At 35.9% G+C, this 16,841-nt stretch overlaps 1 protein-coding gene across 2 annotated transcripts; it reads right to left on the bottom strand.

The window, feature by feature from the left end:
* Positions 1-711: 711 nt before the first annotated feature.
* LOC122016676 (coatomer subunit beta-1-like) lies at positions 712-6,825 on the bottom strand. 2 transcript variants are annotated; one of them, XR_006121174.1, is made up of 5 exons: positions 4,504-6,825; positions 2,360-2,869; positions 1,673-1,758; positions 1,005-1,588; positions 712-919 (listed from the first exon to the last, which is right to left on the bottom strand). XR_006121174.1 is itself a non-coding variant. In XM_042574057.1 (4 exons), the coding sequence occupies exons 1-4, from the start codon at positions 6,553-6,555 to the stop codon at positions 1,381-1,383; spliced, it is 2,856 nt and encodes a 951-aa protein (XP_042429991.1). In that variant the 5' UTR covers positions 6,556-6,825; the 3' UTR covers positions 712-1,380. The 2 variants fall into 2 exon arrangements, 1 of the variants encoding a protein (XP_042429991.1); XM_042574057.1 differs by having other exon boundaries at positions 712-1,588.
* Between the last annotated feature and the right edge of the window lie 10,016 nt (positions 6,826-16,841).

The following is a 16,841-nucleotide window of genomic DNA, read 5'->3' as shown; positions in this document are numbered from 1 at the left end:
AGTGACTAGCACATAAGGAAGACATTTATCTCGACTTTATCGAAATTCGAACTCTAGACCTTATGATGACAACACCTCATACGCTAGTCACTAGACCCATCCGAGGGGACAAAAAACTAAGGTAGGATAAACTTTTTAACATGACTGGGCCCACCGCTTCGCAGCCCCATACCCTAGAAACCCCGAAGAGATTTTTTGAGGAGCTTCAGTACCACGTATCCGACAGATAAAAAGTTGATAAGAGGGCTCGAACTCGACGCCTCAGTTAACATTACCCCAAATGGAGACTTTTTAATTGATAATAGTTTGCGCAAGTGGAGGTTCGAACCTGACATCCCAGTCAATAGATAACAACATCATAATCAGATATCCTATAATGACACTATAGCTCCGGATAAAATCCCAAGACAACAGGATTATTATAGGGTGGGTCATGATGATTGATTTAGAAGAAAACCTAGTGCAATCTAATCAAAGCCTGTTTGATTTATATATAATTAAAGATAATAATTAAACTAGTTTGTTCCACAAGACAACATAGCACAACACTCTATTTTGATATCTGCAGGAATCTACTACCATCATCGATTCATGGCCCAAAAACCATCATTGATTCATGTTATCATCCAAAATTAAATGCTAGATTTTGAAGTAAATTGTACAAGTCAAATTTGACGGCAAAAAATAGAAGTGTTATACAAAAAAGAAACATCTAAACAAGGTACTATATTGATCTATCAACTCAATATTTTAAGTTCAACAAGTAAAACTATGATTATCAGTAAGTAGTGATTGAAATTACCAACACTCAAAAAATAAATTACAGAATTGTGAATACCAAAAGAACCTCTGTAGTTATCAAACAATACCAATACCAACAAGACTTCAGATAACTTTGATAATCTTTGGGGATATATTTCTGTATCAAAGAACAAATAGCAGTTTGTATACTTGAAATGCTGAGTATATACTGAATTCATGATCAGGTAGAAATAACCATTTACCTGGAAAGTTTATGAATCATGAGGCCGGTGGTAGGAGGCAAGACCCTTTGTGTTTTAAGAGTATTGAAACAACAGCATGTAGCCTGTAGCTCAACTCCAACAGACTTATAATGTAACAAAAACCCTTCTTCGACGACATGAAAAACTTACGATTGCATGCTTTATTAAATAGTAGATGCAAGGGCTTTCGATGGATTGAGCATAATATCAAATCCGTGTGTACATTTACACTACAAGCAGTGCCAAGAGCTGCTGAGACTACCACTGGTAAGGGCATTGTAAGGCAAGGAGCAAGAAAACCGCTTGAAAAACTGACAGGAACACCAAAAACTTTTTCAAAGGGATTGAACAAGATAGGATTTGGTGCTCATGCTCATTAGTTACTGCCTCCCTTCTGTTTGAGGGTGATTTTATCTCCAAGACTAAGGGCAATGCCTTGCGTCTTGCTTCTGATCCTGATGTAACCATTCAGCTTCCTATCAGCCTGCTTCTCTACACTTATGTTGACCAGAGCATCCTCTCCAAACACACTCTTTGCATACAAGTTTGCAGCAAGGAATCCACAGTTCCCATCCAGAGCGGATCTGAAATAGAATAAAAAGAAGTAAAAGATATATCTTTCATAGTAAATGACCAGTAAGAATGATTCATGTTCCAAAACAACTTACAGAGGTGTGAGGCACTTCATGTTTGTTGACTTGATGATGTGATTCAGAAACTCCCTTTCGTCTTGTATTATTGTGTTCACTGCTACCTGTAATTTTAAATAATTTGTTCACATGCCAACGTAACACAAGCAATTAGACAAACAGACATGACAGCATATACTCAACCAAATTATCAGTTAATAAATAATCCCAATGCATAAATTAAACTAAAACTGACAAGGATCTTGCCGAGAATTCATCAAAATTACAAACTATGATCTCAAAATAAAAAACTGGAGGTTAGAAAAAAGCATTTCCCTTTTGACAAATACACTTCAGCATTAGGATGAACATCAAGAAAATTTTACCTCACAAGATTTTTAAATCTTGTCAAAGAAAAAAAAAATTAGACTCTTCCCACAAATACTAGAATAAAAAAAATCTTGAGACCTAACTTTCATTGAGTCAATCATTGAAAAATTCAGGATATGTGAAATATGTCAAGAACTATGTGATAAAATTTGATAGTTGCAATTGTTCACACGAAATGAATCATCATAAGTGTGTGTCCCTAACAGTGAAATAAGATGCAATCATTCAGAAATTAAATAAATCAATATCTGTATCTTGAAAGTGTAAACACGGTAAATTATAATAGTAGATGCATAATTAAGAAATCAATGATATCACTTGAAGAGAAATAATTACCTTGTTTTCCCACTCAAATTCTGCCCACATATTCCTGAATGTCACATCACTACAAGTAGCAGGAGATATGTAAGCCATGATATCAATGTGGATGTCATTGAGGACGACAACAGTTCTCTCATGCACATTTGAAGTCTCATAGACAATATTGCCAAATATCACTCCTGTTTCTGTGGAAGAGACCTTTATATTAGCTCTGATTTGTTTGCTTGACTCTGGAGCTAGAGTATAATTTTGTGGCCGGTCTACAAGCTTGAGGTCTCCCATGGTTGCTAACTCCAAACATAGGTTCTGAAGGGTTTCCTTTGTTCGATTAATCACAGTGACATCAAGGACAATATCATAATGATGAACTGTCACAAAAGATTCAGCATAGACAGGATCACTAAATCCAGTGAGTTGAAGAATTCTGTTCAACTTATTTGCATCATCACCATCTTTCATAAATTCTCCAGTTGCACGTTTTAAGTCATCCTGAACTTCATCTTCTAACTCAAGCTGGCTCATGCCCTGTAAACATCAATCAGTAGAATAAAAGTGAAGGTAAAGATTTTTATAGTTATAGCAACAATTTAGAACATATCAATAACTTCCAGTGTTTTTTAAATTTGTTTTGTATAGAATCAATCTAAAATATCCAGCATGAACACAGACAAAAAAAAAAATCTAATATTACATGTCAAGAACTAGGAGACAAAAATGATTTACAAGCAAGATCATAATTACAACAACTTTTAGCCAACCCCACCGAGTGGGATAAGACTTGGTTGTTGTTGTATCATAATTACAACAACTTTAGCAAAGAAATTACCTAAAATGGCTAATCAAAGAAAGATATGCCAAATGTTTGGCTGTGAATGATCACTGGAACAGACTTATGTGGGTTCTTATCCTTTTATGTTTGAAAAATGTAGACCTAGCAGATTGTGCAAATAGAAGGACAACTGCTATCTATTCTTATTTCTCAAATTAATACAAAGTTTTGACGTGCATTCGTTCTTCCAAGGAAACTACAGATGAATTCATAAATGTAGGAAATAATGACATATGGCTAAACAAAGAAACTTCACAATTAACATATGTCAAATGTTTGGCTGTGATTGATGATCATAGGACCAGAGTTTTGTGGGTTCTTATCCTTTTTATATATGAAATATGTAGATCTAACAGACTGTGCAGATAAAAGGACAACTGGTAGCTATTTTATTTCTCAAATTAATACAAAACTATTGCAAACATTCAGCTCTTCAGAAAACAAAGACGAATTATTAATGTAGGAAATAGTAACATAAAACCTTTTCAAACAATAATACTTTCAGTTAGTGACAGGCATTTTAGGTTGAATTCGAAAAGATTGTTGGGCATGCATCTACAATTGAATTAAGTAGGGAGTGACTTCATACTATCGCATGTTACTGCAATAACAAAGTCACTTAATGACAATACCCATGAAGGTATATAATAAAAAATTCAAACTTTCACGAGTGCAGGAACAAAGTCAATTAATCAATCACATAAACTTGGACTGTCCATTTATGAAAACATACATGTTGACCCGAAACTCAAATTTCACATGGTCAAAGCCAACTATATGAAACAACACTAACAAGAAATTATCATCATCCTTGTAGTAATATATATGCTAAAGAAAATTTTCGATATCAGTGACAAATGAACCAAGCTCAGGCATGTTTAAGTACATGGTGTAAGCCTAAGAAACCTTGAAAATAAATATTCATGGTGTATGTCATTTGCTTACCAATATTTTGCTAACTGTGAGAATAAAATAAACTCAGAAACTTGAATATCAGTAAGAACTAAAGGTTTTTAATTTAAAAGAACTAAAACTACGTAAATGAGATGTAAAGGAAAAAAAACGGTAAAGGAATATCTAAGATGAATAGATATGGAATTGTTGTAAGATTTTCATATATTTATAATCTATTGTTCAATAAGGAATTATTTACAAAAAGTAGCATTAATAAGAATAAAATTAAATGGTAAAATGAAGAGATCTTCTATAGTCATGTTTGGTAGTTGATTGCTTCTTAGGCTAAAAGAAAAGTTTTATAATACTCAGCTTATCAAGAGAATGTAGATGATCTTTCATTGTCAATCAAGAGAAATATATCTGAAGTGATTACCTTGCGACTCTTCAGATGGTAAAAATCAATAAGATCATCAGGCTGGGCATAGGAAATCTGGGCCTTAGCTTTAATCGCCTCATTTTCTTGGAATTGCTTCTCTGCAAGCATTGCTGCAAAACTCTGGCGACATGACTGCGAGCATATTTTCCTCACATCATCACCAGTGTTGCAGAGCAACCTTATACACAGCACAATCCTGTCATACGAATCGTTATCAATTGGGTGCGGAAGAAATGATGATTGCCCCAACTGCAACATAGAAGTCATGATTAGCACAGCGTCAGTGCATGCTTTGTTTGCTTCAGCCTTTGATGGTTGGACCTCCTCCAATCTCAGAACAAGCTTAGTCAAAGTAGAAGCAATAACTGCTCCTACAAAGAAGTCGCCAGACAAGATTAATGCCCTAAGATTTCCAGGTGAAGCCAAAGATCCAGGAAGAACTGTTGGCGCTGACAAAGCAGTTTCCAAGGCAGCACTTTGTGTTGCATATGTGCCATCTGCAAGAACCACAGGCCGTCTTGAAGAGACAGTAACAGAAGAATTAACCTGCTGGAGTTTCTTTGAAGCATCAGCTGTCTCCCCTTCCTCAGTGGCAGTGTAGAAGGGAACGTCTCCGAGACACTGCTTAATTGTAGCAATTCCACTCTCCACCTCTGAAAGCGAAAGGCAGTACTCACCAATGATCCACAGAGCACATGAGCAAACTCTTGCAGCACGAATCTGGTAAAACGTGTCAAGCAACCTAGTTATTACCGAAACCCTGAGCTTATGGTTTGTCTCAATTATCTCTCTCACGAAGAGAACAACATCGATAGCAGAAGCCACATTAGAATCTCCAAGGAAATCCATCAACAAATGAACGACTGTACTAGCAACCTGAGGGAACTTGATCGCGCATGAATGGATAGCCTGCACTAGCATCTGCTGGTATTCCCCATTTTTATCGAGTTCAGTGCTCTGGGTCTTTACAACTTCTTTCTTGAGTGTGAGCACCACCTCGTCAATGTTCCTCGAGGTGATCAGCTCAAGGGTAATGTCCAACGTCTTGCGCCTGATGTCAAGATTCGGACTTGATAGTGCACGGAGCACATCCATAATCATCTCCACCATGATCTCCCTATGTGACGTCTTCAGCTCGTTGAGACGATCAAGCACAATGAGTTTCACATTATTGTCACTCTGCGATTGTAGGAGCCGGCAGTAGGTGTTAGCAGCAGCCCTGATGGCTGTGGGGGCCGATGACAAGGAGACAAGGGTGCTGGCGCACTCGTAGACTACTGCTTCAGATGGGCAACTGAGGAGGGAGATGATGACCTTAATGTGCTTACCCTTCTCCCCTGGGTTAGCGCGGCAGACCTTGCGGATGAGGTCCAGAGCGGCCATCTGGAGGAGGTCGCCCCAGTTGGCGACGTGGTCAGCTTGGGACAAGAGGTATGCGACCGCCCGCGGCTGGGCGCACGAGGCAAGCATAAGGAAGGCATTGCGTCGGGCAGAGAGGTCCTGATCGGAGGACAGGGTCTTCTCGATCAGTTCAGGTGCATCAGGAAGCAGCTGCTCCCCGGTCGGAAGGCGGTAGATGGCAGCGATGGCAAGGAGCGCGTGGCGGCGAATAAAGGGATGGCGATGATCGAGGTTGGTAAGGACGGAGGGGACAAGCGGCTCGAGGATCTCAGGCTCAGTTAGGCGGCAGAGGAAGCGCAGCGTGACGCCGCGGATGTACTCATTAGGGTGCTGCAAGTTGTTGCGGAGGTTCTGGCAGATGAGGATCATCTCCGGAAGCACGCGGCCACGGGCATCCGTCTTGTCGATTATCTCCAGGTAAAGGAGCAGCAGCTTCTGCACGGTGTGGTCCTCGGAGGGGAGGACGTAGCGGACGATGGTGATGAAGAGCTGGGGGAGGGATTCGCCGTTGAGGAGGAGCATGATGGCTTTCTTCAGGGCATCGATCTTGGCCTCCACGTCGTTGCCCTCGAGAGCCTCCTTGATCTCGTTGGCCATCGCCTGAGATCTCTTGTCGAAGTGGATCAGCAGCGAGCACGACTTCTCCATCTTTGCTCCGACGCCTACTTCGCCGGGAAATTTCCTCAAACCCCTAGATCCGTGTTGGAGCAGGCGGGTCGGAACTGAGGGTAGTGAACAAAGGCAGGTAACGGGTGAGATCTGAAGATCAAATGGCTCCTGCACGAAATTGCCGACGAATTCCGGTGGAGATTTGGGTCGCCAGCGATGGGACGGTGGTCGGAAAGCGACGAAGGAGAGTGAGAAGCGAAGCGGAAGACTTTAGACTTTAGGTGGATCTAACGCTAAGACGCCTTTCTTTGTTTTTTTTTTTCCTTATTTTTATTTCAATTGAGTTCAACTTGTAAGAAATAAGACAACAAAAAAATTAATCATATTATTGAATCCAAATTAAATTGAGAAATAAATACAATATCTTATATAATTAATTATAAGAAAAAAATCTAAATCATAAACTGAAAAGATAAAATACTATATCTAAATCGTAAACTGAAAAGATAAAAGATTAAATTGTCCTCAAGGCTATAACAAATAATTCTAATAGATTATATAATCTAACATCTCCCCTGAAACTTAAGATGCTACAGCCAGAAGCCTTCAGGGAATCACCAAGAAAAACGCAGAAGTCAGTGGTAGATTTGCGATCTGTAGGATCACCAGCCCAATCCGCATCAGAGTATGCACGTAGCTCAAGAGATGACGTAGAAGGAAATAAAAGACTTTGAAATTGAGTGTCCCAAAGATATCTGAGAATACGAAGAACAACAGCTCAATGAACTGTAGTTGGTGCAGCAACAAATTGACTAACCATATAAACAACATACGCAATATCTGGACGAGTCACGGTGAGATAAGCTAAGCTTCCAACAATAGTTCTGTACAAACTAGGATCCAACAAAGGTGAGCCATCAGATGGAGAATATCGAGCATTAGTCTTAATAGGAGTATCAACAACTCTATTATCAGTAAGACGAGCACGCTCAAACAGGTCAAATATATATTTTGACTGAGATAAAAGATAACATTTCGGGAAATAAGCAACCTCAATGCCCAGAAAGTAGCGTAGTATACCCAAGTCTTTCATAATAAAACAATGAGCCAACTCAGACTTCAAGGAAGCAATTCCATCAAAATCATCACCAGTAATAATCATGTTATCAACATATAATGATAAAAGAATATGACCTGCATTCGTACATCTGATAAACAATGTTGAATCATGATTACTAGGATGAAAACTAAACGAAGTAATAACTGTAGAGAACTTTTCAAACCAAGCACGAGGTGCTTGTTTGAGACCATAAAGCGCTTTACGAAGCCTGCAAACTTCATCAGGTTTGTGTGAAATACCAGGAGGAGGTGTCATATAAACTTCTTCATGAAAATCACCATTTAAAAATGCATTCTTGACATCCATCTGAGATATTCTCCATCGACAAACAGAAGCAACAGCAAACAGAGTATGAACAGTTGTCATTTTTGCAACAGGAGCAAATGTTTCTTCATAATCCATGTCATACTTCTAAGAATATCCTTTAGCAACAAGACGAGCTTTGTATCGTTCGATAGATCCATCAGATTTAGTTTTGATCTTATATACCCAACGAGAACCAATAGTATGTTTTCCTGGTGGCAATGGAACCGTATCTCATGTATGACTCTGATGCAAAGCAGTTAGTTCCTCAGTCATAGCACTCTGCCAAAGTGGATTACAAACAGCTTCTCTATAGGACTCAGGCTCAGAAAGACAATGAATAGATGCAACAAATGAAGCAAAAGAATGGGAATAACAAGAGTAAGCAAAATTCGGTAGTTTAGTAGACTTACGAACACGAGTGGATTAACGACGGTGGAGAGAAGGATCATCTGCAACCTCAGGAGATAATTGGGTAGTGGCAGAAGGAGGAACATGTGGAGCAGATATCTTGGGAACCAAAGTACCAGATTCAGTTGAACTACTAGTAGGATTTGTGGGTGAATCTTCCTCAGTATCAGTATTGAAAGGATCAATGCAAAGCAGATATGACTTTGTCATATTATGCGAACTAGCCGGAATAGAAAAGAATGGAATATGCTCAAGAAACACAACATGACGAGAGACATACAATTTTTGACTAACGGGATCAAAGCAACGATATCCTTTTTGACTAACACCGTAACCCAGAAAGACACAAAGAGCAGACCGAGAGACTAACTTATTACGCTCTGCATGTGGACGAAGGACAAAGCAAGTACAACCAAAAACACGCAAAGAAGAATAGACAGGAGCATACCCATACAATTTTTCAAAAGGTGACAAACCTGAATTGTGTGATGTTGGAATTCTATTAATGACATGAGCAGTAGTAAGGATTGCTTCCCCCGAAAAGGCATTAGGAATATTGGCAGACAATAAAAATGAACGGGCTGTTTCAATAAGATGTCTATGTTTTCATTCAGCCACGCCATTTTGTTCAGGAGTATCTGTACACGAGGTTTGATGAATAATACCATCAGAAGCAAGTAAATGTGAAAATTGATTCGAAGTGTATTCACCCCCCAAATCACAACGAAAACACTTTATGACACTAGAATGTTGAGTTTTCACAAGAGCTCTAAAGTTGTTGAAAATTGTAAGATAATCAGACCTGTGTTTCATAAGATAGACCCAAGAGTAACGAGTGCAATCATCAATAAATGAAACATAATACCTTGACCCCCCTTTTGTAGGAATAGGAGAGGGTCCCCACATATCAGAATGGATAAGATTAAATGGAGCAAAAGAAAAAGAAAGACTTTTAGAAAATGGTAAGGCAGAAAATTTGGCCAGTTTACAACCACACAATCAGAAATATCAGAACTTTTTAAAGGTCCTAATGCTCCTGTAGAGGCTAAAAACTGCAAACGAGGCGCTAAAATATGACTTAAGCGAGAGTGCTACAAATAAAAATCAGAAGATGAATGATTTAGATGAAAAGACGATAAATCCACACTCGAAGCTACAACTTCTAGTAATTTGAGTTGATCTAAAATATAGAGTCCTCCTTGCCTATGGCCTGTCCCAATTAGCCTCTGAGATTGCGGGTCCTGTACATAACAATTGGATGAAGAAAAAGAGACTAGGTATCAAGACTCACATAATTGACTAACAAAAACAAGATTTAAAATAAGACTCAGAATATAATAAACATTAGTAAGAGATAAAGAAGATATAACAATTGAACCAACACCTACTAATGACATAGGAGTACCATCAGTAGTCACAATAGATATAGATGAAGTGGGAGAAAAAGAAACAAAAGATGACATATGATGGGAGGCACCAGAATCCAAAATCTATAAGGATGAAGATATACTTGAAATACTTGACGACGACAAACCTATATGAGAGGAAGCTGATTTGACAGAGGGTTGTGAAGCAAGGAACTGTTGAAACTGCTCAAACAAATATGAATCAGATTTCCATGAAGCATCTGCACAACCAGACATGATGACAGAGCAAATAATTCTCAGAATAACCAAACTGTAAGGATATACATTTGTATGATCTGCAAAAACTGATATCAGGACGACCCGTGGTCACACAAAGAATCTGAGACAGAAAAGGATGTCAAATGTAGAAATCGGCAACATAGGACGTCGGCGCAATCGATATAAAATAGATGTCAGCGTCGAAATCAACAGCAGCAGGACAGAAAATAGATGTCGGCGCAGAAATCAATAGCAGCAATAGGAGACGCCAGCAGCAACATGAAGCAATAATAGGGGGCGGCAGAAAAAATTAGGTTAAAGAAGGAAAATCGCTCTGATACCATGTAAGAAATAAGATAAGGGAAAAACTAGTCATATTATTGAATCTAAATTAAATTGAGAAATAAAGAGTACAAGGCCTTATATAGCTAATTACAAGAAAAAATCTAAACCATAAACTTAAAAGGTAAAAGACTATATCTAAATCCTAAACTGAAAAGGTAAAAGACCAAATTGCCCTTAAGGCTATAACAAATAATTCTAATAGATTATATAATCTAAGTTATATAATCTAACACAACCAACAATGACTTTTTCCCCAAATCAGATTAGAAGCCGATCTAATTGGATTTCAAGTGATTCGAGGGAGACAGTAACTACGCAGGTTCAGAAAAATCATTTCGACAATTGAATCTGGACCTCTCGATTATGAAATCACGCTCCCCTAGCTATGCTACGTCCTGAGAACAGAAACTATACTCTACAAGGATATTATTACTGAGAGCACAATATTTAATTTAAAAATTTGATATTATGATTAAAATTAAAATTATTAATTTTCTTATCCTTTTCCAAGTGAGTATATTTTTTTTGTATTGCCTTATGTTTATTATTATACTTAGATAGCATTTGATTGTGTGATAGGATTACTGAGGGCATAAATTTGCATGATAATAATCTTTTAATGAGGATATTTAGTAAACTATGATAAAATTATTTTTATTTGGTATGATTTTTATGGTAAGGATAAAAGTACGGATTATTAATTATATGCCTAAAATATCTCCATATTAGTAATTTTTAGAGCAAGGAAAGCATAAAATAAGGATAAAAACACCCTTTTAATTAGTTATCAAGCTTTATGTTCAATTTGAGATTATTAATACCTCCTTTGAAGTGAGATTGATTTTCCAGTTGATACAGTAGTTTAATCAGGCTTTACAATTATCATTGTCTTTTTTAAAAATCAATCAAATATGGATTTAACTTAACCAATCAAATATGGATTTAACTTGTAATCCTATCCTAATCCACTGTACCAAATAAGGCCTTAATGTTTAGATTATGTTTCTACAAGACGTTTTCATCTCGAATAAATTTACAAATAAGAATCAAATTATTATTATTACTACTGCATCTCAATTTCTATATTTATTTAATTGTACTTAATTTATATATTTTTATTTAACTAATAAATTGTTAGATTAGTATTTATTTCCATTGTACTATTATTCTATTTATTTAACTAATAAATTGTTAGATTAGATTTAACTAATATATTTCTATATTTATTTAATTGTACTTAATTTATATATTTTTATTTAACTAATAAATTGTTAGATTAGTATTTATTTCCATTGTACTATTATTCTATTTATTTATTTATTTTAGTTATTAGTTCGTAAAATTTGTAATGTTATTCACCTCTTCTAGCGTTGAGTTTGATCCTACATAAGACTCGGTAACTAAGTTAGTCCTGGTTAAGTCAAATCAGTCTGACTTACAATCGAGCTTAAGTCAGGGTTGACCCTGAGGCATGTCACCCGAGGCGATGGCCAAAGACCATTGATTTTTAAGAGCCCCTAAATTCGACATGCATATATAATATATATTATATATACTTAGATTGTTTTAATAAAAACCTAAAAAAATATATTTGATTAGATTATTTTAATAAAGGTTTAAAAATATATATATTGTTGAATTGTTTTAAATAAAGGACCAAAAAAAATATATTTTCTATTAACATTTAAGAAAAAAATCTAAAAAAAAAAAGAAAGAAAAAAAAGAAGGAACGTAAAATCCTTTTTTCTCCTTCTAATATTTTATTTCTTGTACAATTCTTTTTCATTAATTTGTTTATAGAAGTCATAAGACTCTAAAGAGTAAAGTATGAATTCTGGACGCTAATTTCCTCCCTTCTTTTCCTCTGAATCTCTTCTTATTAAATTAAAAAATTATTAATTTTAGTTTTACCAACATCATCATTCATCAATATATAAACTTATAAAATAAGTTATCTATTTATCTATATTTTTTCTTATTGTCAATATTCAATATTAATTTTTAATATTATATTGGAGTCAATATTTTATGATTTTTCTTATAGATTTAAAAGAGTTTAAATAAGTCATCCTAATTTTAATCATCAAATAGATTATATCGATTGCTTCAAACACAAACCAGGTTTTATTATTCTTTGACTATTATTTGCACTGCTTGTGTTTGTTTCATTGTTAGCTTTGTTGCTAGTTTTGTGTGTTTTATTTTTACACTTGAAATTTATAGTACAAACATGTTTCTAAAAAAATATCTATCTTGGAGTTAGAAAAGAAACAAAAGAAAAAGAGTGGAATAGATTATTAAAACTTATAAAGGTGCTTTTTGTAAGTTTTTTAAAGCTAGCTCTTCAATTGAAGATTCAGTAGATGAATTATAAGAAGAAAGTCAAGAAGAACTAAATGTTCATATAACAAATGAGCAGCAATCGAGGACTTAAGAAGAATTAAATGATCATGCAATCAATAAGCCGGAAGAATTAAGAGAAAATGATGAATGAGCAGGAAGAATTGAGAGAAAATGATGATAATGATTTGAATGTAAATTACTTGACAATTTTATGTAGAAAAATTTAATTTTGAAGACCTTATTGATGATTTTGCTTCTCAAAATATTATAAGATATATATTTTTTTAATAATTATTTCATACTTATTTTTTTGTATTTGTAGGTATTATACTTTTTGGAGAAGCTTAGGAAACATATTTTGTATACTGTTGCACTTTTTGAAGAATCTTGAGAAATAAATTTTGTATGGAATTTATCATATTTTAAATGAATATATTGATTTTTAAATTTTTCTATTAAATTATATTCAAAATGTACGTTAGTATAGAGGTCCTTTTTCTCTTTTCGCCTAAGAGCCCCCAAAAGTCAAGGTCGACCCTAGCTCAAGTCAAACCAAACTGACTTGGTAGAGCTCGAGTTAGCCAATTCAACTCATAATTGAGCTCAACACAAGTCAACCCGACTCCCAATCAAGCTTGAATCAATCCCACTAGGCTCAAGACTAAGCCAGAAGGTGGAGCCATGCAATATTAGTCCAACCTAGACGTGTGGGAAATGTGGTGTAGACACGTTCCCAATGCATTGACGAATGTGTCAAGTATCATACAAACATGATCCAGACATGTGAGGCTGATGCACAAGATGTACACGGAGTGTTGGGTAAGGACTATCCCTACCCTCTTAGGACAATATAAAAAGGTGCATACTCACCCAGGTATAGGTACATGCACAACATGTTATTCCCTTTTTGTCTACTTCTCTTTTATTTGTTGGATCGAAAGCGCTAGAGGAGGGGGGGTGGGGTGAATAGTGCTCATGGCTATTTCGTTCATTTCGAAAAACTCAGAATAATGCAGCGGAATAAAGACAAGAAACCAACGCAATCGCTAACAAGTTTCTTTTACTTGGTTCGGAGCCTGTGGCAACTCCTACTCCAAGGCTCACGCTCGTTGGGCGTTTACTTTGGGCAATCACTATAAGCTCGAAAGGTTACAATTCAGATTTACAATATTAAACAGTAATGAAATTATACCGACAACGAAAATAGTAATCTTGAAGCTTCTGGTTGTTGGAGACTTGTTGCAGCTTCGTTGGATCATTCTTTGAGCAACACACGGAAGAAAGGTTGTCAAATTGTCTTGTACCCTTGCTGCTGCTCGAACTGGGCTTAAGTAGCTCGTAGAGGGTGCCTCCAAGCCTATGGAGGGTGCCCATAACCCCGCTGATTTCGCAGCGTGGATAAGCCCTGACTTCTTCGTCGCTTATTTGCCCGAGGGCGCCTCCAACCGTATGGAGGGCGTCCTCCACCTTCATCCAGGGCACCCTCAGCTCCATAGAGGGCGCCCTCTGCCCTGCTGTGCGGAGGTGTTCGGCTAGTGTACCCGAGGCGCCTCCAAGCTCCATGGAGAGCGCCTTGGGTACTGTTCATCCGAGGCTTTATATCTTTTTTCTCCCTGCAAGATATGTTAGTCCAAAATATAAAATATATCCTGCAAAATAGAGTTAGACATAATACAATAAGGTTAAGATAAATATCTTACAGTCATCGGAGTGTCTGGTTTTGACTTCGGATTTCCAACAGGCAATCCTAGGTCGAACCGACGCCTACTGTTTCCTCACCGGGAAACGTGTCCTCACTTACTCCACTCAGGAGAGTTTACTTTTTACCAGTTGATTCTCCAGACAAACTAGACTTTTGCTCAGTGTCCAAAGCTTCCGGTCTTCATGCTGGACGTCCGCTCCACGACCTGTCCAATCTTTCATCCGGTTCGCGACACCAGGATTTTAACCTAGGGTTACCACCCCCTAGGATTTTGCCCCAAGCTCTCGACCCACCAAGACTTTCCGCCTAGGGTTACCACCCCCTAGGTGTAACGACCCGGCCCTTTGGCCTCTTGGGTGGCCCTTGCGGCGACCCACTGGCGGCCCCTTATGTCGTCGGCCCATTTGGCGACCTCTAATGTCGTCGACCGACGACCCTTGGCCGTGCTGTTACTCACTAGGACTTTCCACCCCTGGCAGTGGATTTTTGCCTCCCCCAGGATTCAAACACTAGTACTTAAGCCTGGAGGATTAGAGTTCGAATCCTGGGGTAGGCAAAAATCCACTGGCCAGGGGTGGAAAATCCTAGTGAGTAACGACACGACCAAAGGGTCGTCGGTCGACAACATGAGAGGTCGCCAAGTGGGCCGACGACATAAGAGCCGCCAGTTGGGTCGCCACAAGGGACGCCCAAGAGGCCAAAGGGCTGGGTCGTTACACTAGGGTTTTCCCTTTGCCTAACCGCAGCTAGGACTTTTCCTCACCTACTTCCACCCTCTAGGGTTTTCCACCTGCCTAACTGTAGGTAGGACTTTTACCTAAGTACACTTAGGACTTTGCTGCAAACTCATTCAAACACATTAGATAACAAAATAACTTAACTTTGAACCCTTTGATATAATCAAAACACAGGTTCGATCATCGGATGTTTCATTCACCAACAATCTCCTCCTTTTTTATTATGGCAAACAGTTCAAAGTTAAGTAAAACATAACAATAAAATGAAAGAATTTAAGCATAAGTATCATGAGCATAAATACAATAATTTTGAAAAAAAAAAACTTTGTGCTTCCCCTTATGCTTTTTTTTTTAAAAAAAAATATTTTGACTTTCTTAACTTTGACTTCTCTATCCCCTTTTGACATAAATAAAAAATCATACTAAGTAAAGAGAGGGTTATAAAAAAGAATATTCTTTTTAACTTTAAGTTCCCCCTGAAGGATAGCACTCAGTGAAATTTAGCTTTGAAAATAATTTCTTTTAAAAAACTTAGCTAAAGTAGAGAATTTTTTAAAATACTTAGTTTTTTCAAAAAAAAAAACTTAGATAAACGTAAATTTTGAAACTGCCATAGCCTTTCCAAAGATGATTTACCTAAATTTTTAGTTTTGAAAATACTCATATTAAAAAAAATACTTTGATAAATTTAGTACTTTCAAAACTTAGCTTTAAAAAACCTTTGATACAAAGCTTAGTTTTCAAAATAAATTAATTAAAAACTTAGCTTTTAAGAAGACTTTGATAAATTTAAAAACTTAATTAGGAGTACTTAAAAATTTTTGATAAAAGCTTTAGCCAAAAAAAAATTGATAAAAACTTAACTTTAAAACTATTTTGATAAAAAAAAACTTTAGCAAATACTTAGTTTAAAAAAAAACTTCCTTTTTCAGAAATATTTTGAACTTTTTAACTAAAACAATGTTTTAACAAAATAAAAATAAAAATTAAAGTCTTTAAATGTCTTTGCACTCCCCTTTAATTAATACTAAGAATATTTGAGGGTTCTAGAGTCCAAGTATGTAAATTAAAAAAAATATAAATGTTATTATTTATATTTATTTTCCTAATTTTCCATCTCACTCATTTTATGTTATCAAGCATGCTCAACTTATGAGTGAGTGTGAGACAGAGTTAACTTTATTTCAATTTTAACAATATTAAAAATATTGAAATTGAGATTTAAAATCTAAGTTTGAATTTCCAATGAGTTTGAATTTAAAATATGAGTAAACATTTAATTTTTTTGAATATTTTGAAAATATATTAATTAAGTTTGAAATTATAATCTTACCTATTAACTATTATTAAGATTTTGAAAAATTAAATATGATTTAAAAATTAATTATCATTAAGATTTTCAAAAATTAAATATGATTTGAAACTTAATTATCATTATGATTTGAAAATTGATTTTTGTAAATAATGATTTTGAAATTATATAAAAAAATAATTATAATTTACTTTGATTAAAATTAATTAGCCTTTTGAAATTAATTATGATTTGAACTTAATAATAATTAACTTTTTGAAATTAATTATGATTTTAAAATTAATTAAGTTAACTTAATTAACTTGGGTGTGATTAATTACTTTAAACCTAGGTCCATCTCACTCTTTTCTATATTTTCAATCAGGAAGCCTTAATAGATTTGTAAGATGGTTAATTTAATTTTCAATTTAAATTATCATCTAAGGAT

This window comes from Zingiber officinale, chromosome 8B (genome assembly GCF_018446385.1).
Source record: "Zingiber officinale cultivar Zhangliang chromosome 8B, Zo_v1.1, whole genome shotgun sequence".
Classification (NCBI taxonomy): Eukaryota; Viridiplantae; Streptophyta; class Magnoliopsida; order Zingiberales; family Zingiberaceae; genus Zingiber; species Zingiber officinale.
The sequence above is the reverse complement of the archived record's forward strand: the minus strand, read 5'-3'. Positions and strand labels throughout refer to the sequence as shown.